The sequence below is a fragment of the Nyctibius grandis genome, chromosome Z (genome assembly GCF_013368605.1).
Source record: "Nyctibius grandis isolate bNycGra1 chromosome Z, bNycGra1.pri, whole genome shotgun sequence".
Taxonomy (NCBI): domain Eukaryota; kingdom Metazoa; phylum Chordata; class Aves; order Nyctibiiformes; family Nyctibiidae; genus Nyctibius; species Nyctibius grandis.
Window position 1 is genome coordinate 37,682,456 of NC_090695.1, and position 21,334 is coordinate 37,703,789.

At 36.5% G+C, this 21,334-nt stretch overlaps 1 protein-coding gene across 1 annotated transcript in view; it reads left to right on the plus strand.

Annotated features, from left to right (window-relative positions):
• CCDC171 (coiled-coil domain containing 171) overlaps positions 1–13,166 on the plus strand; it is a 135,524-nt gene extending 122,358 nt beyond the window's left edge. Inside the window, exons 24-25 of the mRNA XM_068423283.1 lie at positions 11,745–11,897; positions 13,104–13,166. Of these exons, the coding sequence (XP_068279384.1) occupies positions 11,745–11,897; positions 13,104–13,166 (216 nt within the window). The remainder of the gene's footprint in view (positions 1–11,744; positions 11,898–13,103) is intronic.
• Positions 13,167–21,334: the final 8,168 nt, after the last annotated feature.

Genomic DNA, 21,334 nt, shown 5'->3' on the forward strand with positions numbered 1-21,334 from the left:
TTGTGGCTCATAAATTCGCATATGTTGCTACCTGCGAATTTTCTTTTTTACATTGTTATCTTGCAGGAATCACAATGAACTACTTTGAAGCTGTTGTCTTGATTTTTTGGTTACTGAATTGATTGATCCGTCTAGTGATATGTGCTGACAGAATCCTAAGGTCACAAGTTCCAACACACATATTGAACTGTGAAAAGCATAAATTCTTAGGATTGATAAGGTCTATTGCTGTAGGTGTTCCAGGACAGATACACTTGAAAGAGGGCATTCATTTTTAACAAATACTTGTCCATTGCAGTACCCAATTTCATTATAGTCTTCTTTAACTCTCCCTTCATTATGGTCTCTTCCCTCATTAAGGTCTCTTCCTGTTAGAAGCAAAAAGGTGGTAAGAAATTAGGGGGTGAGGAGAAAAATGGAGAGGGCTAGAGGGTGCTAAAGTAGTGGAAAGAGGGTGAATGTGGAACTGTTTTCTAAACCTGAATAATAGGGATACAGAGCCTGCATGTTGGCAACTTTACCTGCAAAGTGATTGAGTCTTTCATGGCTTTTAAAAAGATAATATCCATGGAAAGACCACCATTTGTTTATTCCTCCTGGAACCTTGATAGAACTTAGATTCCTTAGGATTGCTTCCACATCATGATCTTTTTTGGCAGAAGTGCAGTTCTAAAGTAAAGATCGGGAGGAAACAGTCACCCATTCCACCTGTGAGGCAAACTTGTAATGCCCGTTTAATGCCTGAAGACTATATCTTAGTTCTGACTTATGTCTGTTCAGAGGCAGATTGTCTGTTCTTTTCCAAGACCAGCACCCATTTGTAGGTCCCCCTCTTCCTGATTGTATCATAATTGACAAATAGTAAAGGGAGAGATTAGAGAACAAGCATCATGCCATTGCTACTGCCTGTAGTGCCAGACTTTCTCTCCATCTAGTTTCCCATTCTCAAAGGAATAACTTTTTTTTAGAAATTAAATTAGTATTTTGCAAGCTAAAGATTGCAAGATGAAGTTTAAATTCTAAAGTTTTTACAAATGCTTGCAAAGACCAGTGAGTCTCCTACATGTCAAAATGTGATGTGTGTCTGTACCTTGGCAAAGGTTACTATTCTAGATGCTTGATTTGTTCTGCATTTACTCCATGTGAGACTTGCTGCAAATTTTACTCCTTTGGGAAATAGACTGTGGGACTGAGTAAACAATTAATGCCTAGAGGGCACATAGAATAGCAGCAAATCCATTTGTTCCTGCTTAAAAACAGGTTGGACAGGGGAAAGTAAGAAAAGAGTATAAGAAACAGGGCTAAAGTATCTCCAGAATTTCTCCCAGCTTCCACCATTTTAGTTCAAGGACCTCCTGAAACAAAATTCATAATTTTGTATTCAACAGCCATTTATTGTCCCATTGCTTTTTGAACCCATCTAAAGTTAAGCATTCACATGACTGTGGAAAGGGCTTTTGCCCTGCTGAAAAACTATTTTCTATAGGGACTTTTTACAAGGGCATGTAAGTGATAGGACGAGGAGTAATGGTTTTAAACTGAAAGAGGGTAGATTTAGATTAGATATTAGGAAGAAATTCTTTACCATGAGGGTAGTGAGACACTGGAACAGGTAGCCCAGAGAAGTTGTGGCTGCCCCCTCCCTGGCAGTGTTGAAGGCCAGATTGGATGGGGCTTTGAGCAACCTGGTCTAGTAGAAGGTGTCCCTGCTTGTGGCAGGGGAGTTGGAACTAGATGATCTTTAAGGTCCCTTCCAACTGAAACCATTCTATGATTCTATGATATTTGTTTTGAAAATGATTTCTGCTACTTCTTTCAATGTTGACATGTTAACAAATATTCCCAGTTTACCTTCTTTATACTAATCATGCTGTGGCATCATCTGTCATAATCACCTCCCATTCTCTGCCATTCCATCAGTACTTGTTTCTTTTCAGGTTACTTTCCTCATTTCCAAACTATAAGAAGGTGAAAAACAGTAGAAATCATCCATAGTTTCTAGATTGGGTAGGCTGTGGAAGTAATTTCTCTATGTTACCAACATCCATAGACACAATTGCTCATAAATGACCTAACTGCAAGTAGTGGTCCAGCTCTGAAAAATGCATAAGGAAGTAGTAACCAATTAACATCAAAGGTACCCTGGAAAACGCTGTCCTCTAGGGTCTTTATAAGTTAGGATAGCCTGGGATCGTTGGACAAGAGCCAGCCGCTTTTGTTGATCCACCATTAAGGTCACCACTCAAGCACATGATGTTGCAGTGCCTGTTGTCATTACCAAATCCAATAAAAAAGGAAGACTAAAAGGGCTTTCTCAATCTAGTTACGATACCCTATGATATGGGGTATTTTACTTCTGATCCCATTGTTGAAGAATACTTTATGCTTTCTAGGCAAACTCATCTCACCAGTGCCTATTCTCCTTAGTTTTCTCCTTTCAGTGTTGCTATAAGCATCTAGTTTTATAAACAGAATTCAGAAAGTCACTTTATCTCTTATGCTTCTGAGGAATTAGATCTAATCGTTGACTGTTGGCCAGTCAGGAGAATGGACCCTAACAGCCAGTTCCTTACTTACTAGGCTCTCAACCTAATAATTGGAATCCTATTCTGCAATCTGATTATAAGTTTCCATTAATGAAAAGACACTTGGAGCATTTGCTGGAGACAAAGGAGAAAATCAGTGTCTTCCAAAATATTATCTAAAAAAGCTCATCGGGTAACAACACATCTTTGAATTGTTGGTCTGAATAAGGACAGCCAGAGCTATGCCAACAGAAAAGTTAGTGTCTTCTCTTTGTCATTCAGGCTGTTCCAAGTGAACAGCTTTCTCACTTATTTTGTTGACCGCTTGCATAGAAGAGGCCCAGACTTCAATATAGTGGAGTCTCACTCATCCACCAGTTTTAGCATGTTTTGATTGGGATTTTTACCTTTCTGAGTTGAGCTAATGTGTCATCTATATGACAAATGCAAAAAAAATAGACACAGACTCAGTTTTTCCCAGCAAGGGTTGTCTTCAGCTGTACATCCATTGTTAGTAGAACTAGATATTCAGAGATGACAGGGGTAACTTTATTTGTTCTTCTTCCTCAGATTATGGTGGTTAAAAGCAAACTTTGGTAGGAGAATATTTTCTGTATTTCATACTAAGCTTAAGGATAGCAAATTGTCAAGCTCAGTGTCAGTACCACTTTTGACAGATGTTGCCAATTTTCTTCAACTTTTGCTTTGCAAAGAGGGATGCTGATGTGTATGCTCATTGTGAAGGTCATAGCAGGTGTACTATGCTCTTTAAATTTCCTTTGACTCTTCAGGTTTTGGAACAAGAGCTGTTGTGCGCGAAATTTTTAATAAAACATTTTTGTGGCATAAATCTGGTCTTGAAAACAAGTCTTATTGAAAATCTAGCCATTTGTATGTTGGGTTTTTTTAAACACAAATTTTGATAAAGTTCAAGGATGTATGAAGCAAACTAGTTATCTCACTAACATATGAGTTTAGGCAGAATGAAGGGAGAACACCTGTCCAACCTATATGTGACAGTGGACATTAGATTAAGGTTGTGTCCATTTACCTGAGGAATGCAGTTCAGCTTTTCTAGATCATTACTTTCTATATAGAGACTGACTGGAGGTTTTTTCTGCGCTGGCATCATGAATTTGTGCACGTAACTGATGTTTTGCTGAGAAGCAAAAATGAAAAATCAGTTTGCTATGCAACCTAACAGGTATACTTGAGAGTTTCTTTACAAAACTACAAAATGTTACTCTATGTAAGATGAAATATTTATGTTGAATTAAAATGAAGTGCTACCATGAGCATTTCGTAAGAAAAGCAAAGGAAATGTAGTAACTATATCACAAAACTTTGTGCAGTTTTCTACCCCCTGGTCTCCATTAGACTTGAGCATTCACCTAAAATCTGATACGAAGATTAGGACTCAGTAATGATTGTTTATGTATGCGCCATATAATCGCAGCTGTCATATCGACTAAACCTGCCAGAAGGAACCTTTGTCTCTCATAATAAATGGCAAATACAGCATAGATTGTCGTAATCTTTTTGCATGGAAAATACGAAGTGGACACATTTGCCCCTTCTAAACATATGTAAAATATTTTATCTAGTTCAGTTTGAAAATGTTTTAATCTAAAATTCAAAAGCTGCTTCTTGTGGCCAGAAAGGAATAATCTATATCCCTTCATAGGTCTAGTCAAAATATTTAAGGAAATGTGCATGCTGAACCCCGATTTTGTGGGGTGATCATTTTCTTCTGTTGGAATCAGCGACAGACTTTTTCTACACTGGTTAAAACTAAATTGGTATTTTTTTATGAGTTTCTAAAAAGATTCATAAAAGTCTCAGCATCTATTTGTCTGTAAAGCATATTTCTTTACTAAAAGTGATTGAAATTGGTCTTAGTTAATAGAGCACTCTTTAGAACCAATGAAAAAACTGTATTTTAATTGTCAGTAAACTCATTGTTTCTATTACATTGGCAAATAGTTGAATTAATTACTTATGTTGAACAGCATTTCAGAGGAAGAGTTTTTCAGATCTCACATTTACCTTCCATGTGAAGTTGCTTCAGATTTTCCTACTTTGTTACTTAATAGATTAATGTCTGCTTCACTCCCCTCCTTAAATGGTTCTCATACACATATACCTATAATTAATCCATTAGATTTCAGACAGTTAAGATTTAGTGTTTAGGTAACATTTATTTACAAAAATTGTATTGCCTATATAGGATATCCTATCCATATGCAGAAGTCCCCTACAAATAAGAAAGAATATGCTTTTTAAAATTGATTTTAGTTCTATGAATTTGGTTGTGAAAACAGAATTCTGTAGTTCAGCTTTTGTACCTCTTTTCTGGTTCAAAGATGTCTCTCCAATAGACTAAAAGCAATGTCATCCAGATACAGGCAACTTGTACTTTCACTTGGCATTTGACCTGGATTTTGATGAGATGTTTTACTCTCTTGTTTCTCCTCAAGACTGAATGTGTGATGGGACACTGCCATTTTTAAAATAAAACTGAATCTTGACTCTTCTGTTGTGACTGGTGCTTTTTAGTTCCTCTTGTCAGCGGTAATATATTGTGCTCACTCCAAGCAGATTTTCATACTCACAGTTAAGGCACTTCAACATGGACTTCGTATTATTTTCAGTGACTTCTAGTCCTTTCTTTCATCCCTGTCTAGAATATACACTGCAAGAGAAAGTTTAAGGAAGGGTACCAGCCTGAAACTTCTTTCTGTTTCCATTCTTTCCCTGACAGACTGAAATGTTCCTTTTTTATCAAAAAGAAGATGGGAAGAGGTACAATGTATTGGTAGCACTTTCCCCATAGCTTTAGCTTAAAGTACAAGTTCTTCAGCGCAGCAATTGTTTTTCCTTTACATTTTGCATGCAGCAGCCAGTTAGAATGGTCTTTGCATGTAAACATTGGCCTATGAAAATCTGCGTTTCCTTGATTTTGTTAAGTGGCAATTTGCTTGCATGGTCGAGAGATACTTCTGAGTAGTCAAGGCTGCAGATAGCTCCTTTGCTATAAAATTCTCAGGATGCTTTCTACCTGATCATACTGATAAACACATTGGTCTTAATTTATCAGTTTCTAGCAGATCAATGTTATTTTTGAAACTCTTGCACTTTGTAATAATTTTCATGGCAATTGTTAGGCCCATCACTGTGGTTTTCAGTCTCTGTCAATTTCAATGCTCCCTTTTCAATTTTCTTGTAGGAAGTCATGTCATTACCTCTTGCAGAGAATCTAGCCTTTTATTTAGAGCTTCATTCCCTTGGGCTGTCCTCTGAGACCTACGGGGTAAAGTAATTGTTATTGAAGCGTAGGGGATAGAGTTAGGCCCCATGTGTGGCACTGAGTCAGCTTTCATTGGGGGAAAAAAAAGTTGTAACAGAACTGACCTGCTTTTTGGCACATTTAAATTGTGCATGCCACGCTTGAATGGAACCCAACAAAAAGTTTAGTGTCGAAATGAGATGCAAGGAGGATAGATCATTAAAGAAGTGCCAAACAGCTGCAAAAGTGCAATTTTGCTGAATGCTATTTCCCTTGAGGGTTTCTTCTGATGCCTGAGAAGCTGCTCTATTTACATCTTGCACTGATGTTGTCACTAGACATTTTGGACTATGGGTCAAGGAAGCCAAAATAAGTTTTCAAATGCTAAAATGTATGGGGGAAAAGAATTTTAATCCTTTCTTCCCCAAATATAGCTCTCTTAAATGTATAAGTATCCTGAAATCTTGCTTCTGAAAACAAAAAGTAATTGACATGTGTTTTGTTTTCTGGACTTGTTTTAACTAATCTTATTTATGTCAGTTTGAAGCAAGGCAGTAATGACAGGCATTCTATAGGTTATACATTAAGCATGCAGAACTCCACTCTGTGGAGTTTTGTTTTCACACCAGTTGCTTTTGCCTGAACTGCACTTCAGCCAAATTCTGTACCATAAATGAAATTCTCAGTCTTTTCAGATTCTCATCTAAGCACTTTGTTATAGTAGAGTTAATCTTTCATTCTTCTGAAGCCTATCCATTATTCCTTCTCTTGTTCTTTTTCATCTTTTTGTATATGTTGTCCTTAGGTCAATTTACTACCTGCTAACATTCTTTTTAGTTGAAGAATTTCCTGAAGGGAGAACCTAACAGTCAAATGTTAATTTTTACTTTTTTAATACTTTTTTTTTTTTTTTGTAAAGCACATTGTGTAAAGTAGATGGTCTTGTTATTCTGGCTGCTGCATCTGATGTTACAAACTCAATGCTTATATTGTCAGGCTGTTAGTCTGTGATAGCTTTTAATAAGCATCATTTCACATAAGGTCTGCTTCCTTTAGTTTTATTCCTTCTGAACAGGAGATACAATTCTATGATAACAGCACGTCCAATAAGATCCCGAGTTAATGGTATAACATGGATATAAAAATAAAGAAACTGATTCTTAATCACTTGGTATTTTATTTGTAACTTCAGAATAGTCTAAAACTTTAAATGGAAACTTCCATTCGCAATTCTTTATAATTTATAAACCAAATAAAAATTGTTCTGAACTGTGTTTGTTCTCATTTGCCAAGCACTGAGGGCAATGGAGACAACATCTACAGTGTTTTAATTTGGAATTAAAAATGCTGGTTTTATAATGTATAATAAATACATAGAAACTTTAATGAGAGCTCATTTGCATATGCTTCTCTGTATATTTCTTGTCATGTTTCTACTGTAACTGAATTGAGAACAGCTGAAGTTTGAGTAACCTTTGAATTTCATAAATTAATTTTTAAAAAGGTTTATTTTCTTTTCGTGGGTCATATTCCTTAAAGATTGTTTTGTAATTTGTCAGTATTAGCCATTCTTCACTTTAAATAAAGTACTCCTGAAGACTGCAGTCTTTGAGTCCTGTAAATTTGTAGCCAGTCACATATGCAAAGGCTGTTTTAAAGCATCGATAGCAATGTGCACCTTAAAATTACTGGTTCTAGAAATGTTGTACAGAACAAGGAAGTGATTGGTTATTCAAAAGTACATGGAAGGAATATTACAAAAAAATTGTTTTTACATGTCCTCTGGAGAACTGTCTCTAATGTTAAGTGTTCCCAGTCCTTTTAAAGATTAATCTGGAGAAAGAAAGCACAGCTTAAATTTCTGCTCTGCAGAAACTGGTGACAGCTCTGCAGTTCACTGGTTTGTAGTTTATAAACAGCATCAAATTAGTTTGTCTCATTTTTACTCTCAACTCAGGTTTCTCAGCTTCACCAGCCTGTAGTCAGAAATTTTTATGTGTACCCTTGTATTACAGATGAGACATCTCTGAACAGGTGTCATAAGGACCTTCTTCCTTATGGCTGCTTTTGAAATAAACCTCATCTGTTAATTTCACTTAAAACAAAACATCTTTAATTTTTGTTAGATTTTATATATGTTCTCTCTTACTTATTTATGTGCTTATCTACGTATATTCAGCGTATTGGCGCATTGGTAGATAGCTATGCACATAAATGATTTTGCAGTGCTCCTGTCTTCTGGCCTTGTTTTTATGCTGGGGAGGCAGGCAAAATGGCCAGGTGTGCAATGCTCAGTATCTTTAGAGTCCCATTTTCTAAAATAAATAAGGATCTGAAATTTAAAATGCTTTGTTCCTTTATCATGTGAATAGCACTTACCTGAATTTTTCAAAATTTCTGAGTTGCTTTGAATTCAAAGATAGTTAGAGTGCTCATAGAGATTTTCTAGGTGGGGATACTGTTTTAAATTTATAAATTCTCTTAAAAAAAGATCCTTATAAGTACTTAGGTTTAAAATAACTTATCCATTGAAAGTTATATTTCAAACTGGGACTTGGGCACTCTTGCCAGTTTTGTGCCTAGTCCAGCACCTTCAGCATAAAAGCATCCTTTCCCCATGCCAACCTTATAAATGTATTTTTATCTTGTAAGTTGCAGCCAGTTATCTGGGAAAGTCATGCATCTGTTTCCATGAAGCTGCCTGTGGCTTGACTTAGTGTTGGAGCATGGATCTCCTCTCACATTAAAGAGACTTTGGACATTGAAAACACTCCTAGCATTATAATTTGCTTCTGCCATATCAGTAGCACATGATGTAGAACTTTAAATAATAGTGAAATCCTGTATAAAATAAGGCATTTTGTGGAGTAAAAGGAAAGGGAAGAGGTCACTGAAAAAAGCCATTTATCTGTCTGATTAATTGTTCCTTTTCTTTGATAAATGCAGAGTAATTCATTACAATTTCTGCTCTTAGAATTGACAGTCCTATGTAAATTTCAACCATTATTAACTTGCATCATGTTCCATCCTTAGGAAGACTTTATAATCACCGAATTACAGACTGGTTGAGGTTGGAAGGGACCTCTGGAGGTCTTCTGGTCCAATCTCCCTGCTCAAGCAGGGACACCTAGAGCCAGTAATGTTTAAGATCAGTATTCTTCAGTCCCACTGTTGTTGTGGCCTCCTTGGTTAAGTCTTCTCCCCACTAGCTTTTGTATAATACTCATCCGTCTGAAAATGTTTTAACTTTTAAAGTGGTCTGAGTTGCAATAATATTGGTTCCTATAATGTTCAGGGATCACTACATCTGTCCTTGCTGAACAGAAGTAATTTTCTGGTGTGTACATTTAAAAAATTCTTATTTGTAACAGAAGACAAATTTTTATTGTTTCATGTTCTGTTCCCCGTTTGCATGTCACACTATTACCAACACACTCAAAACCAGAAGCGCTCACTTGAATGCAGATCCTGCAGATGTACATGAATGACAAATTTTATGCTATAAAAATTAATCAGGAGAGTTGCTGAAGTATCTTACTGCTATGTATACTTAAAAATTATGTATACATCTTATTGCTATGTGTACTTAAAAACAAAAAAAAACATTCCTCCTTAGCAGAAGAGCAAAAAAATTCTGCAGAACTAGATGTGCCTTCTCTGAAATTCTGTCAACAGACTTTGTTGATCATGGAACAGTTTCCAGAGCTGCAGATATGTTTGTATCTATCTGTAACGTGCAAATAGGGATCTAAATTAAAGTTCTGAACTCCTTTAGAGATGTGTTTAATCATTATGTGACAGATCTTATAACGTGCAGTCGACCAAGTTCTATGACCATTCCCTGTGTATCAAGCTTTCAAATAAGTGGAACTTTTGTATTGTGGAAAACAGATCCGTGACTCAATCTGTGACTGACATGAGCTATGTAAAATTGTATGTAAATGGATGCCTTCCAGTGGCACGTCTAAAAACCCAAAGTATTTGCCTTTCTCGAGATGGCATTTAGAATAAATGTAGTGTATACTCATTATCAAGGATTCCACATCATGCACTGGAAGACCCAAAAATATTGTTTTCGCTAACCTGGTCCTGAGTGAGAGAAATCTAAACTGACCCTGACTCTTCGCTAGGGATCTGGGGTATACTGGAAGGAGCGTGTACCTATGGGTGCATAAATGCTACCTTCCACATTGGTAATGAATCATTAATAGCTGAGAAGCTGCTTCCTTCTGGACTAAAAAAAAAATCTAGATGTCTTAGAAAAAATATTTGCCATGTCTGAAAATAAAAGCTCGTGAACGAATACATTTTTCCTAGATGACTGATAATTTTTGAACTCACTAACCAAGAGAACAAATTAAGTAGCTGAGTTGAACAACAAAGAATTGATAACTGCTGTTTCGGAGGACTGCATGGACTTAGAGTGGCTCTGGAGATGTAGGATGAAGCTGTATAGGTTAGTGGCTTCACTAGGTTTGTGGTAGCAGAGGTAAAAGGAAGAAGGTAAGGAATCATCTCTATGCATTCTAGTTCAGTGATACCTCTAAATGTAATGTAGGAAGTAATCAAAGGAACACATAAGATTTTTTTCTGTGGGATTTGAGACACAGCTCGTTATGACATGTTGGTATAATCCTTGTTTATGAGTCACAGGCCCAGTCCATGGACGTATTTCAACATATGTCTAATTTTAAACATGTGGACAGTTGCCATATGAAGACTCTCAGGCAGTTTTATATGGGGTGTGAGATATGTCCACATTCTTTCTTGGTATTGTTTGTGAAGAGCTGCAGCATTTTAGTCACGTTGAATGTGGATGAAAAATTTCAAAAGCAGGATCAGAGCTGACAGCAGCAGACTGAGAGAGCTATGTGAATACACTTTTAGGACTAGTACCATAGTATGTAAAACATTTTGAATATTCTTTCTGATGAGAAAAGATATGAAGGTGTTAATTTGCCAACGCAGTTTTCTACATTTGACAATGAAATAACTTGATTGATTTCAGCTATGTTAACTTTTATTCTGAAAAGCAGTAGTGTTTTGGAAGGAAGGAAGACGGTAAAAGTCTTTGTGAATGCCTGTTTGTGGTACTAAGTTTATTTTTGCCTGTACCACAGACTTACATTCGAAAGGCCAATTTCATATTATGTGCAATATGTTCTTACAGTAGAAACTCACTACAGGTCTTTCTGAAGGGAAAACTGTAGCTTATAAAATGTGATTAACCAGTTGTAAAGAAGACCAATAATCTCAACAGTGTTACACTATTTAGGGTAGATATAAAGTTACCAGTACTGCCAAATCATTTGTACTCTCTTGTGCTGCTAACGTTATTATCAGTCTGATCAATATTACACGGTTGGGACATTCTTCCACTATATACATGAAAACAATTATATTTTCCCAGCTATATTGTAATCAGGTTATTTACTTTCAGAGGTCTGTAGGTTTACTGTGTTTCTTTTGTTTCTGCCAAATTAATTTTTTTTTTAACATGGAGTGGGAGGATTAGTAACTCGACTCATTTTGAAAGTATGAACATTTACCTGAAACTGTGTAGTGATTCTTTGTAAACAGAAATTGAACTTGCACTGAATCTTATATTGAAATACAATGAAAAATTGTATCAGCTGCTCAGTACAGTACTGCATGTTTGAAAACAGCTCATCAAAACACCTTCTAATTAGGGTACACAGTCATTTGCTTTTCTTCAATGCTATCAATATTTAAGATTTTAGAAGGAGTACAAAATCCCATGTTAGACCTTTGTAATGTTTAAGTCCTGAGACTGAAATTTTGCCTGGCTTCCAAACTTTGTTTGATTTCTCTGATTACTAAAAGTTAAGTCCTCTGTAATGAATTTGTATGTATGCTATTTGGCATTTAAGTATAGCCTGCCTGGCACTGATGATTTCTTTTACTTTTTAAAGGCCATGATTAAAAGTTTTATGGATGTCTACCAACTTGCAAGTTACAGAATTGACATGTTAGTGAGAGAAACAGTATCTCATCAGCTTCCCACTGCAGCCCTAAAGTCTAAGCTCCAAACAGCTTGTCTTCATGAAAGTGAGAGCTTACAATTGGTAAGTCTGCTTTTCAAGTAATTTTTGTCATTTGGATGTGGTTTCCTAGCCAGCATCTCCCTTCATGCTGCATAGTTTCTGTAGGGAAATACAATAATATTTCATTATGAACATAATAGAGCAATAAAACTAGTGTCAACAGAAACCTGAGACTTTTTCAGAAGAGAAAAGGGGTGGTAAAAGTTAACACAAGGATTAATTTTATTACTGTATCTTCTACAAGGACCTGTTCATTGCTGCTGTCGCTGGAAAAGCATATATTTTGATTTCTTTGGTTTTGGCAGTACAGTAAATGGGTCAATTTTGGACCTGAAGAATTTAAGCATCTAAAGATATAGCACCGTGTTAAAACAGAATGTTATTAACTGTGCATGTAAACAAAATGTTTATTAGGAGACGTGATTTTTTTTTAGACAGTTGTGGTTATGAATAATACTTCTCACTAAAGTTACAAGGTTAAAATCCAATTTCAGAAATAATTTCTTGTCTAAAATGTTGTTGCCCACAAAGATACTTGGACTTGTTTAAGGCTAATAAGGTGATTCGTCAGATCTGAGATCTCTGTCTAGGGGGATTAGTGAATGCAGATGTATTTGTGTCAAACAGGCAGGAGGCCAGACACATGAACTGTCATAAATATGTAGCCAAGTACGTTTAGAATGAGACTCTCTAAGCTGTGCAGCTTGCACACACTTGATCACACTTCTCCATCTTTCTTTACTTTTCCACATAGCATAAAGGAGAAAGCTTTGGAGTTTGGTTTTTTTTTTTTGTTCTCCTCTCCTTCCTCCTTTCTCTTCTTTTATTCTTGTGAAGCAAAGGACCATAAAGAAAATGAGGATTGTTTGTCTTTCTTTTTGAAACAGAAGGTCTGTAAGAAGAGAGCCATCACTAATGCACATGACATAAGCACATTGGCAAATGTGTATTCAGAGACTGTGGATGTGACTTTGGTTGTTTCCAACAGAATTACATTAATTTCTTACCCTGCTTCTAAATTTGATCTAAATTTGATCTAAATTAGTGCAAATAGAAAATTTATTAATCAGTGCTGAATTTCAATTTTAAGACCTTGAGATTATACTTGTTGAATGAAAGCTTTGTTTTATTTGTGACTGCACAACCTTTCTAGAAACTAAATGAAATTGCTTCACTGCAATTGCTTCTTTTTGCCTCCAACCAGGCTTTCTTTATGTTTTCTACTAGGTTTATGTGTATTCTGCTGAGCCTGTGCCCAGTGTAATTGGGTTGCTCCTTTGCCGGTTATGATTGTTTTTGTTGTTTAAATCAACATGACCACTTGTGTACTAAGTATGGGGAAGTCTGCCAGACTTGCTGCAGTGAGGTTTGCTTTCATTTGGATTGAGAGAGTTTTTAGCAAAGGTTATGGTAGTCCTGTCTGTGAAGGGCTACACAGTGGCTTGATATGTTACAGTGAAAACAAACAACTTGCTCTCCGATGCCTGTGATTAAATGCAGTGCTTTTTAAGTAATTTTTGTCTGCCTACAGTATCAATGTAAAGACTATATTTTTTGCATTGCAGTATGATCTGCTGGCCCTTCTGTACCACCCTCTAGGGAGAAGAATAGTTCCTCCTTTAGATGCAGTTTAATTTGAACCTAAGCATAAGCATTAATAGAAAGTGTTTTAAAATTTTAATGTAAAGGCACAAAATTCAGAACGATAGATTCTCAAGTTTCCATGAAAAAAAAAAAAGTGTTTATGGTATATTTTGTGGTATTTGGGTTTTCTGTAAAGCTTGTCCCTAATATTTGCAAAAGTTTCATCAAGCATGACTTTTAGTAACTTCAGGCATCACAGTTTTCTGGAATGACTTACATTATAAAGTTTCAGCCGATACTGTTCTGTTCTGATCTTGAGGAAGCAGTTTTACACTAAATTTCTTTCTATATTAAAAAAGTAGAACAAATTTTTTTATTGATTATTTTAAACGAATGGAAGTAATGACTTTTCTTGAGCGTCTGTTTGGTTTCAGAATTGTACACACTTTATTGGTTTCAATCCACTGTGTTTAATCACATATCCAGTTCTAGTAACATTGCAGGCAAAACTTTTCATGTAGGAGACAAGCACAGCACCTGGACTGTATTAATTGCAGGTCTTCATATGATGTATGCTTGTGTTTCTAAAACAGTAACCTATTGCCCAGTGCTGAAACACATTTTTGAAAAGTCTTTCAGGTGTATACCATGTGTGGACTCTTACCTTGTAAGACTGGGTTTTATCTCACTATGTTTTGGCTGTCTCTTGATGTCTTGTATGCAAGTTGTGTAAGGTTCTTGCCCCCGCAGCTGTCCATTGCATCCAAGTTTGGGCCACTCATCAGTATGGATCTTTTCCGTGTTCAGAAGATATTGCTTTCCTAATTGACCTTTTTGTACTGAAGTTTGCTAACTATATCGCCTTTCTGTTCACACCACTTTTTTCCTCTTCTGTTGCTTTGGGTTTTGCTGATAATTGTAAAAAAAAAACTAATGCCATAAGGCAACATCAGTGATTCTGACTCCTCATCATTTAGTTAAAACTCTGAATTGACATCTCCATCCTCCACTCTGCTTCTAGTCCAACCACTTTCCTTCTAGTCAATAGTGTTTAGATTCTGAGATTGCTGTGTGTGCTCATGCTAATGCCAACAGAGAAGAACAGGAAGGGATATGATTATGATGGACAGAAGTGAGATGAACACTGGAGACACTGCTTACAGAGAAGAGAATTACTATGTGGGGTGAAGGGGAGTCAATAGCAGAATGTCTCTGTACTCTTCGTTAGTGTCCAGCTATCTGTCTGTCGTACTCGTCTCTGATGATTCTTCCTCTGTGCTGAGAAAGGCCCTGTTCATTTTTCATTCTTGCAACTCTTTAAAATTCAGTATGGCTGAAATACAGCTTATTGGTTTTCTGCCTAAATTTTCTTTTTTTTTTTTTTTTTTTCCTATTGGTTGCCATTCCTGTATCTCTTTTCTGGTTTTTTGTTTGTTTGTTTTTTAAAATTTCTCCTGTCTTTTTTTTCCTTTACCAAATGATTCTGAAATTTCCCTTACATTTCTAAAATGTCTTTTTCTTTTATTTCTGTTATCAAACTACTAACATTTTATAATAGTCTTTCTTTGCAGACATAGCAGTTTCACTTCTGTGCATTTCCTTGTTTTTTAAAGTTTATTTTCTCTGAAGTGCAAGTACCACAGTCACAATTCTGTCCTCCATAACTTGCTGCATCCCCACATTAAGGGTTGTATCTATAATTGGTAGAGCTAATAATAGCAAGAGTTCAGCTAAGAAGATGTCATTGATATGGCCGTATCTAGCATTGACTATAAAGATATAGGTTGCCAGAGGAGGAACAGAGAAGTCAGCAGTCAACCTCTAGCATTAAATAAGATGGAGAATTATTTCACTGAGCACTGACCTGGCACGGGACTGGCACTGCCGCTTTCTCCATGAAATTTAAGGAACTGTATTGTTTCCCTTTACATGTCTCTGCCTTTATGCCTTCTTATGATTTTCCTTTGGAAAGCTTAATGTGCTTAGAAGGTGAGTTTAGTGGAAGTACTTAACTGGTAGGAACTAATTGTACACATGATATGTGTGTAAGCAGAGAAGATACCAGCTAAAATGTTGTTGTATTTTTTTTTTCCTGCCTAGTTTTTGTCAGCAACATGTAGCAATATAAACATCATGAGCTGGACAGTGCTTCAAGCTTTCCTATTAAATGAACACTTTCCAGTTACTTTAACAGTACTGGGTTCTGCTGCTTTGATCCATTTTACTACTTCTTCAGATATATTAGTTTATTACTATACTTGCACTTTCATTCAGAGTTGCTGTAATAAGTAGGCTTTGAACTGAGAGCTTTTAAGTGCTGTACCGTGCAGTAGTGTAGTCATAAGCAATTACTTTGTGGGTGCTGTGGGGCAACATGTGGCATCATATGAGTCACATGGCAAGCATGTGAATCCATGGAGTCTGTACTGCAAAACAGCTTGTTGCTGCAAGCAGAGTTTTGTGGGGAATGGATGCAGTGACACTGTATTTTCAAGTGTGACCTGACACATAATGAGGAACTGACAAAATTCCGTTCATTATAAAATTTCTCTAGAAAGTGTTTTTTAACTTTTAGCCCTGAGATTTTGTGCCTGCTGTCACAAAAATGCTGAAAATGAAATCACTCATTGCTTTATGTGGCTTTGCATCACCCTTACGTTTTTTTCCCCTCACAGTTGTGGCTGTGTCTGTGCTTTGTCTGAAAATGCCTAGTGATATCACTTAAAGTACTGAAAATACAGGAATTGTAGGTTTTGGAAAGGTGGGAGAAGCAAGTAGAATGAACTTATGTGTGAAAAATCCATATTTGTTGTTGAGATGCTAGTAATTGGCATATGCTCTCATATTTTTGTGTTGAAAAACTGCATTAAGCAAAATATACACTTCTCTTCCTAATCAGAGCAGTCAGCTCTCAGTTCTATGATCTACTTGAACCCCGTTCATGGAGGGGATTAAAACTCAAACTTACCAGTTAACTACACTACTGACAGTTTCTTCCTACTTAGTCAGGCTGGTCAGGGCAGTGGCTTTACATGTCTTTCCCGCATACCCTTTCTTTCCTTGTCACCAGTTCAATCTGTGATTTAAGGCTGAGACCTGCATCTAACAGGGATGCAATGTCTTACATTTAGAATTATGAAGATGGAACTGGCGAGAAAGAAAAAAACCTATTTGCCTTTTCACTTGCTGCATAGGAGAAAGGCACTCACTCCATCGGTGTCATGTTAAATGTCAGAGAGCGTCTTTCATGAGCCAGAGCCGTATCTCTTGTGTTAGGACATGGAATGACTGATGTAGCTGGGGGAATTCTTCCCAGATGTTGCAAGAAGCAGATAGGTCCTGGATGAAAACTCTGCCTGGCTTTTCCACTACTTCATGCTAGCCTGATGCACAGTTGAACTGAAAAGATTTTCTGAAAGATTTGGAATGGAACTGGTTTTTTAAGAGATTTGGAGATACTAGTTCTTAATTTGCCTTACAAAAAATAATCAGACTTGTTATTTTTATTGTTATCTTCTGTCTTACAGTGTTTTCTTGGAAATAGTCTAGGACAGAATTCAGTAAGATATAGACCTCAAATAATCATAACTTTTGGTCAGTGATTTTAATTACCAGTGTGTGGTTTATTTATTGTGAAACATATAAATGTCCTTAAAGTGATAGCAAGTAAAGAAAAATCTGGCAGGCCCACAAGGAGAATTTCCCAACTATTGAGATGATAATAGATATGAAAGAGTAGAAATACCAGTATAGACAAAAATAAAAAACTGTATTCATAATGTTTACTAAGCTTGAAGTCTCTGTCAGGCTGATTCCACAAAGCAGTAATATCTTCCAGAAACTTTTTTTTTACTGAAGTATTGCATTTCTTACCTGATTTTAAGCAATTGGGCATCACTTGCCAACCATACTGCATAACCAAGGAATGCAGGTATCTTAGTGGAAACACTCACCTTGTCATGTCATATTGCTTACACAAGTAATAGTTGTAACCAAACAGTATAAATCATGTCGTTTAAACTATTTGGTTATTATGTAGTACCAATAAAAAAAAATATTATGAAACCAATATTATAAATCACATTATGTAACTTAGGGCAAGGTGTCAAAAACAGTTACAGTAATCCAACAACACATTCGCTGTTTTGTAAAGAATACTTCCTTTTCTATGCAAAAATTTTTTGATACTCAATATTCTAGGTATGTGAACTTTTAACTTGTCGGACTATTGTAACATATTTGAAAATTATAGTAATTTGATTAAAATGTTTCCTATAAGGCAAAAGGTTCAGTTAATAGAATCCATATGTAATTAAAATGCAGAACTAAATGTAATCAGACCCCAGTGACTGGTGCCTTCATATTGATAGTTTTACAACGGCCTCTGGGGTTGAAAGTTTATGTTAAAGTTACTAATGTAGCTGCACTCCAGAAAAAGAGCAAGATAGTTTAGCTGTTTCAAGTATGACAATGTCCTGAAGTGATAGTCACACAACGAAAATAGTTGATAGTCTGAGTTTTAGGGGTAACATCCACTGGCAGGTGGTAGAAGCACAGGACTGCTGGAGCGTACTTGTCAGAGAATTGCATTCAGCAGCAACACTGCTACGTAAACATCCTCAAATGAAGGATCTTGCTGTAAGCAAGTAGTGGTGTATTTTCTTAATAATGTAGTTACCTAATTTGTGTGAATTCATGTTTGAATCATCTGAAAGTTATAGACACAACACCATGTACCAAGCCACAAAAGAAGTTTAAAAAAATTTCCTGAACTTAAAAAAAAATAAAAATTATTTTCTCTGGACAGTTTTAAGAGTCGACATCCTGTGTTAGAGTTCTCTAATCATCACCAGCGCAATTTACAATCAGAACACACAGAGAGCCAGTTCAGACCAGCTCATCTGTTGACTTTGGCAGAAGCCCTTAATCTCACTGTGTGCAGCTGCCACTTGAGAGCTGGGGACTCGGCAGAGAGCCGAAGAAGGGTGGGATGCAGGGTTGGTGAAGGCATGAACACATAGGCCTGCTTCATTTCAACAGCCGTACACTGCTTTTTTTATAGTCTTTTCATTTTACAGCCTTGTTTTTATTTTTTTTTTTAAACCTGAAATTAAATGAGGACCTCTCATGAGCCACTGCGCTCCAGGCATAAGAAATTGTAATGTCTGGCTTCCAGAAACTGTCCCGTCAAAATGTGCTTCTGATTAGGTGGCTTAATTACAGCTGTGAAAACAATGTTGATTTAGGCCTCAAGATTCCAGTGCATGTCAGCCGTTATTAGCTAGCCTTGGACTGAAGCCACCATTTTAAAACTCTGTACCACTAAAGTCACACACTGCCTGACAACTTTTTATTTAGGCAGAAATGTTGCCAGAAGCAACACATTTTATGCAAAATATTTTTCATTGCGCAAATTTCAAATGTGACACTGTTGATGGACATAAAATGGGTAGTTACGGGTGGACTTCACCAAGTCCAAAACCTAACTTTTGCAAAAAAAAAAAAAAAGCCAACATCACCCCCCTGCATTTCAGATAGTTTTTATAAAGTTTGACTGACATAATGCTTAATTTTAATTCCTTTAATTCAGTTTTATTCTAAATCCAGCATGTTGCTTTAACCACCCAATTTTATTGCATCTAAATTTTCCTGACAGTTTCATTTGCTGTTGGGAAATAAAATTGCCATTTTTGCAACATGGGAAATAATGGCTAGTTTCAAAACCAATATGTTTGAAACTTCCTTTGCCTGAAGCAGGTTAAGGCACACACTCAATTTACTTTAGGGGAAAAAAGCTCATTAAATAGTTTTTAATATTTTAATATAATTTAAGTAACTGCTTTCACAGTGGGAAGGCTTATTAGGCCCATGTCTTTACACCTGCAGAGAGGTAAATGTTTGGGTAATTAGGTGGTTTCCAATACTTCAGCTTTTCAGTGTAGTTGCAGAGTTAATGCTGTAAACACTGTAGATGGACACAATGCTTTGCTGCATTTAAACATTACATTTGCACTTGTAGTATTTTGCGTTAAAGTGCTTAAGAAAGAGGTTTAAGTGGAGTTGGTTTTTGTTTTGTTTTGTTTTGTTTTTTCTTTGTTTTGTCTGTTCATAAAGTCTCCTTAATGACATGAATTGGCTAAAGAATGTGAGTGAATGTGTGTGGGTGTTAGCTCTCGGCAGAGGCCGGTGCTTTGGAAAAGCGAGATCTGCACTCTCACTTCACAGTTGCCATGAAATTCCAAATGCCCATGCTGTGCGGTTTAATGGAAACCATGAAATTCATAAATGACCGCAGGTTTGTTCTGATGTTAAGCACAAAACAAATCTTTCAAGTCATTGGCTCAGTTGCAAAAAAGGAGGGCCATGCTTTCAGGAAGCTAATCTCTTTTCCTTTTTTTTCCTTCATGGTTTGCATTTCTATGGCATTAGAAATGTGTTTCTAGTGAGGTACTGGAACTACCAGCTCACAAACAAGGGTCCTCAGTTCCCAGGACTGAAAACAAGACACTTGGAACCCGAAGCTGTATTCATCTCTTATCCTAAATGCACAGGCCAGTGCAACAATTGTACCTCCCGGACCAACTAATTGGAAATTGATTTAGAGAAACTAATGATTTGGATAAGGAAACAAGTCTAAAGTGTCGGTTCAGGTTTGCCCTGTAAAAAAATCATCATGCATTCATTCTCTGCCTGCAGCAGATTAACAGAGAAAAAGGAAGTGAATGCCTATGCTTCATTTTCTTCAGTTTTTGAAGGAGAAATACTGGAATGAGCTAGTCTCTTATTTTCTTTGCAAAATGGTACGTGGGGTTTCCTGAAACTGAATGTTTAAAAAAGGCCCCAGGTTGCTCTGGAGGGCAACTGTGGGTCCAGAGACAGGATGTGATGCCATTTTCGTTATTAGATGTCTTTGCAGTGGTCTTTCAAAATGTGTTTCATTGGTAATATGCAATGAGTTTTACTCACCAGTCACATACGTTTGCTTCTTGTTTTCTACACATCCCTGTTTCTTTTGTCTTCTTCCCACACCTCTCAGAGTGACATTTTCAGCACATGAAATTGAAAGAAACTTTTGTATATTATTACGTATGCTGCTAACACTGCAGTAGAAATAAAAGAATTGGGGGTGCTAGACAGGCTGTTATTTTGAGAACTGGATATTATAGACCAGAACATTTAACTCTGGGAAAAAGGTTTTACAAAAGAACAGAGCTGATGACACAATTTTACTGGCTTTATAGAAGAAAAGGAATATTCTCTACAAAGGCAGACAAATTCACTTCTTTCCAGACTCAAGGACTTTTACTCAGGCCAGAAGGTGCTTCCTCCTGCCTTTTGAAGAAGTTATTTCAAGAAAGAGAGCTGGGAAGCTTCTATTATTCCCTCTTAATCTGTGAGTTAAACATAAAGGGAACGTCTGTTTGTTCTGAGACTATGAATTTGCTGAGAAATTTCTGGAGGGGATTAAAGCATAGCTGTGCCTGAATGAGTCTAGCTCAGATACTTAAATGGCAAGTGAATCCATGCAATGCAGATTGTTTGATATTTTCTTGACATTTTAAGTTTAGATCCTATAAGGTATACTGTTGGGAATAATTGTTTTCTTGTTCTGACACCTGTTTGGTTTTGTGTTTCAAGCTAAGTATGTAAAGCACTGTTTCTAAGGAGAAAATTGAGTGCTGGTCTTCAGCATTAGCTTTGATAAGTAGTGCAAGATGTATATAGATGCTGCCTGTGAGTTGCAATTCAGTTGATCGGGATGATAGGTGGAAGGATTTTTTTGTCTTTTGTGTTGTTGCCTGTTTACTTTGTACCATTAGCTCACTACTCGGTTCACGGGGAAAAAAACAGGAGAGTAAGACTTAGGGCAGTGT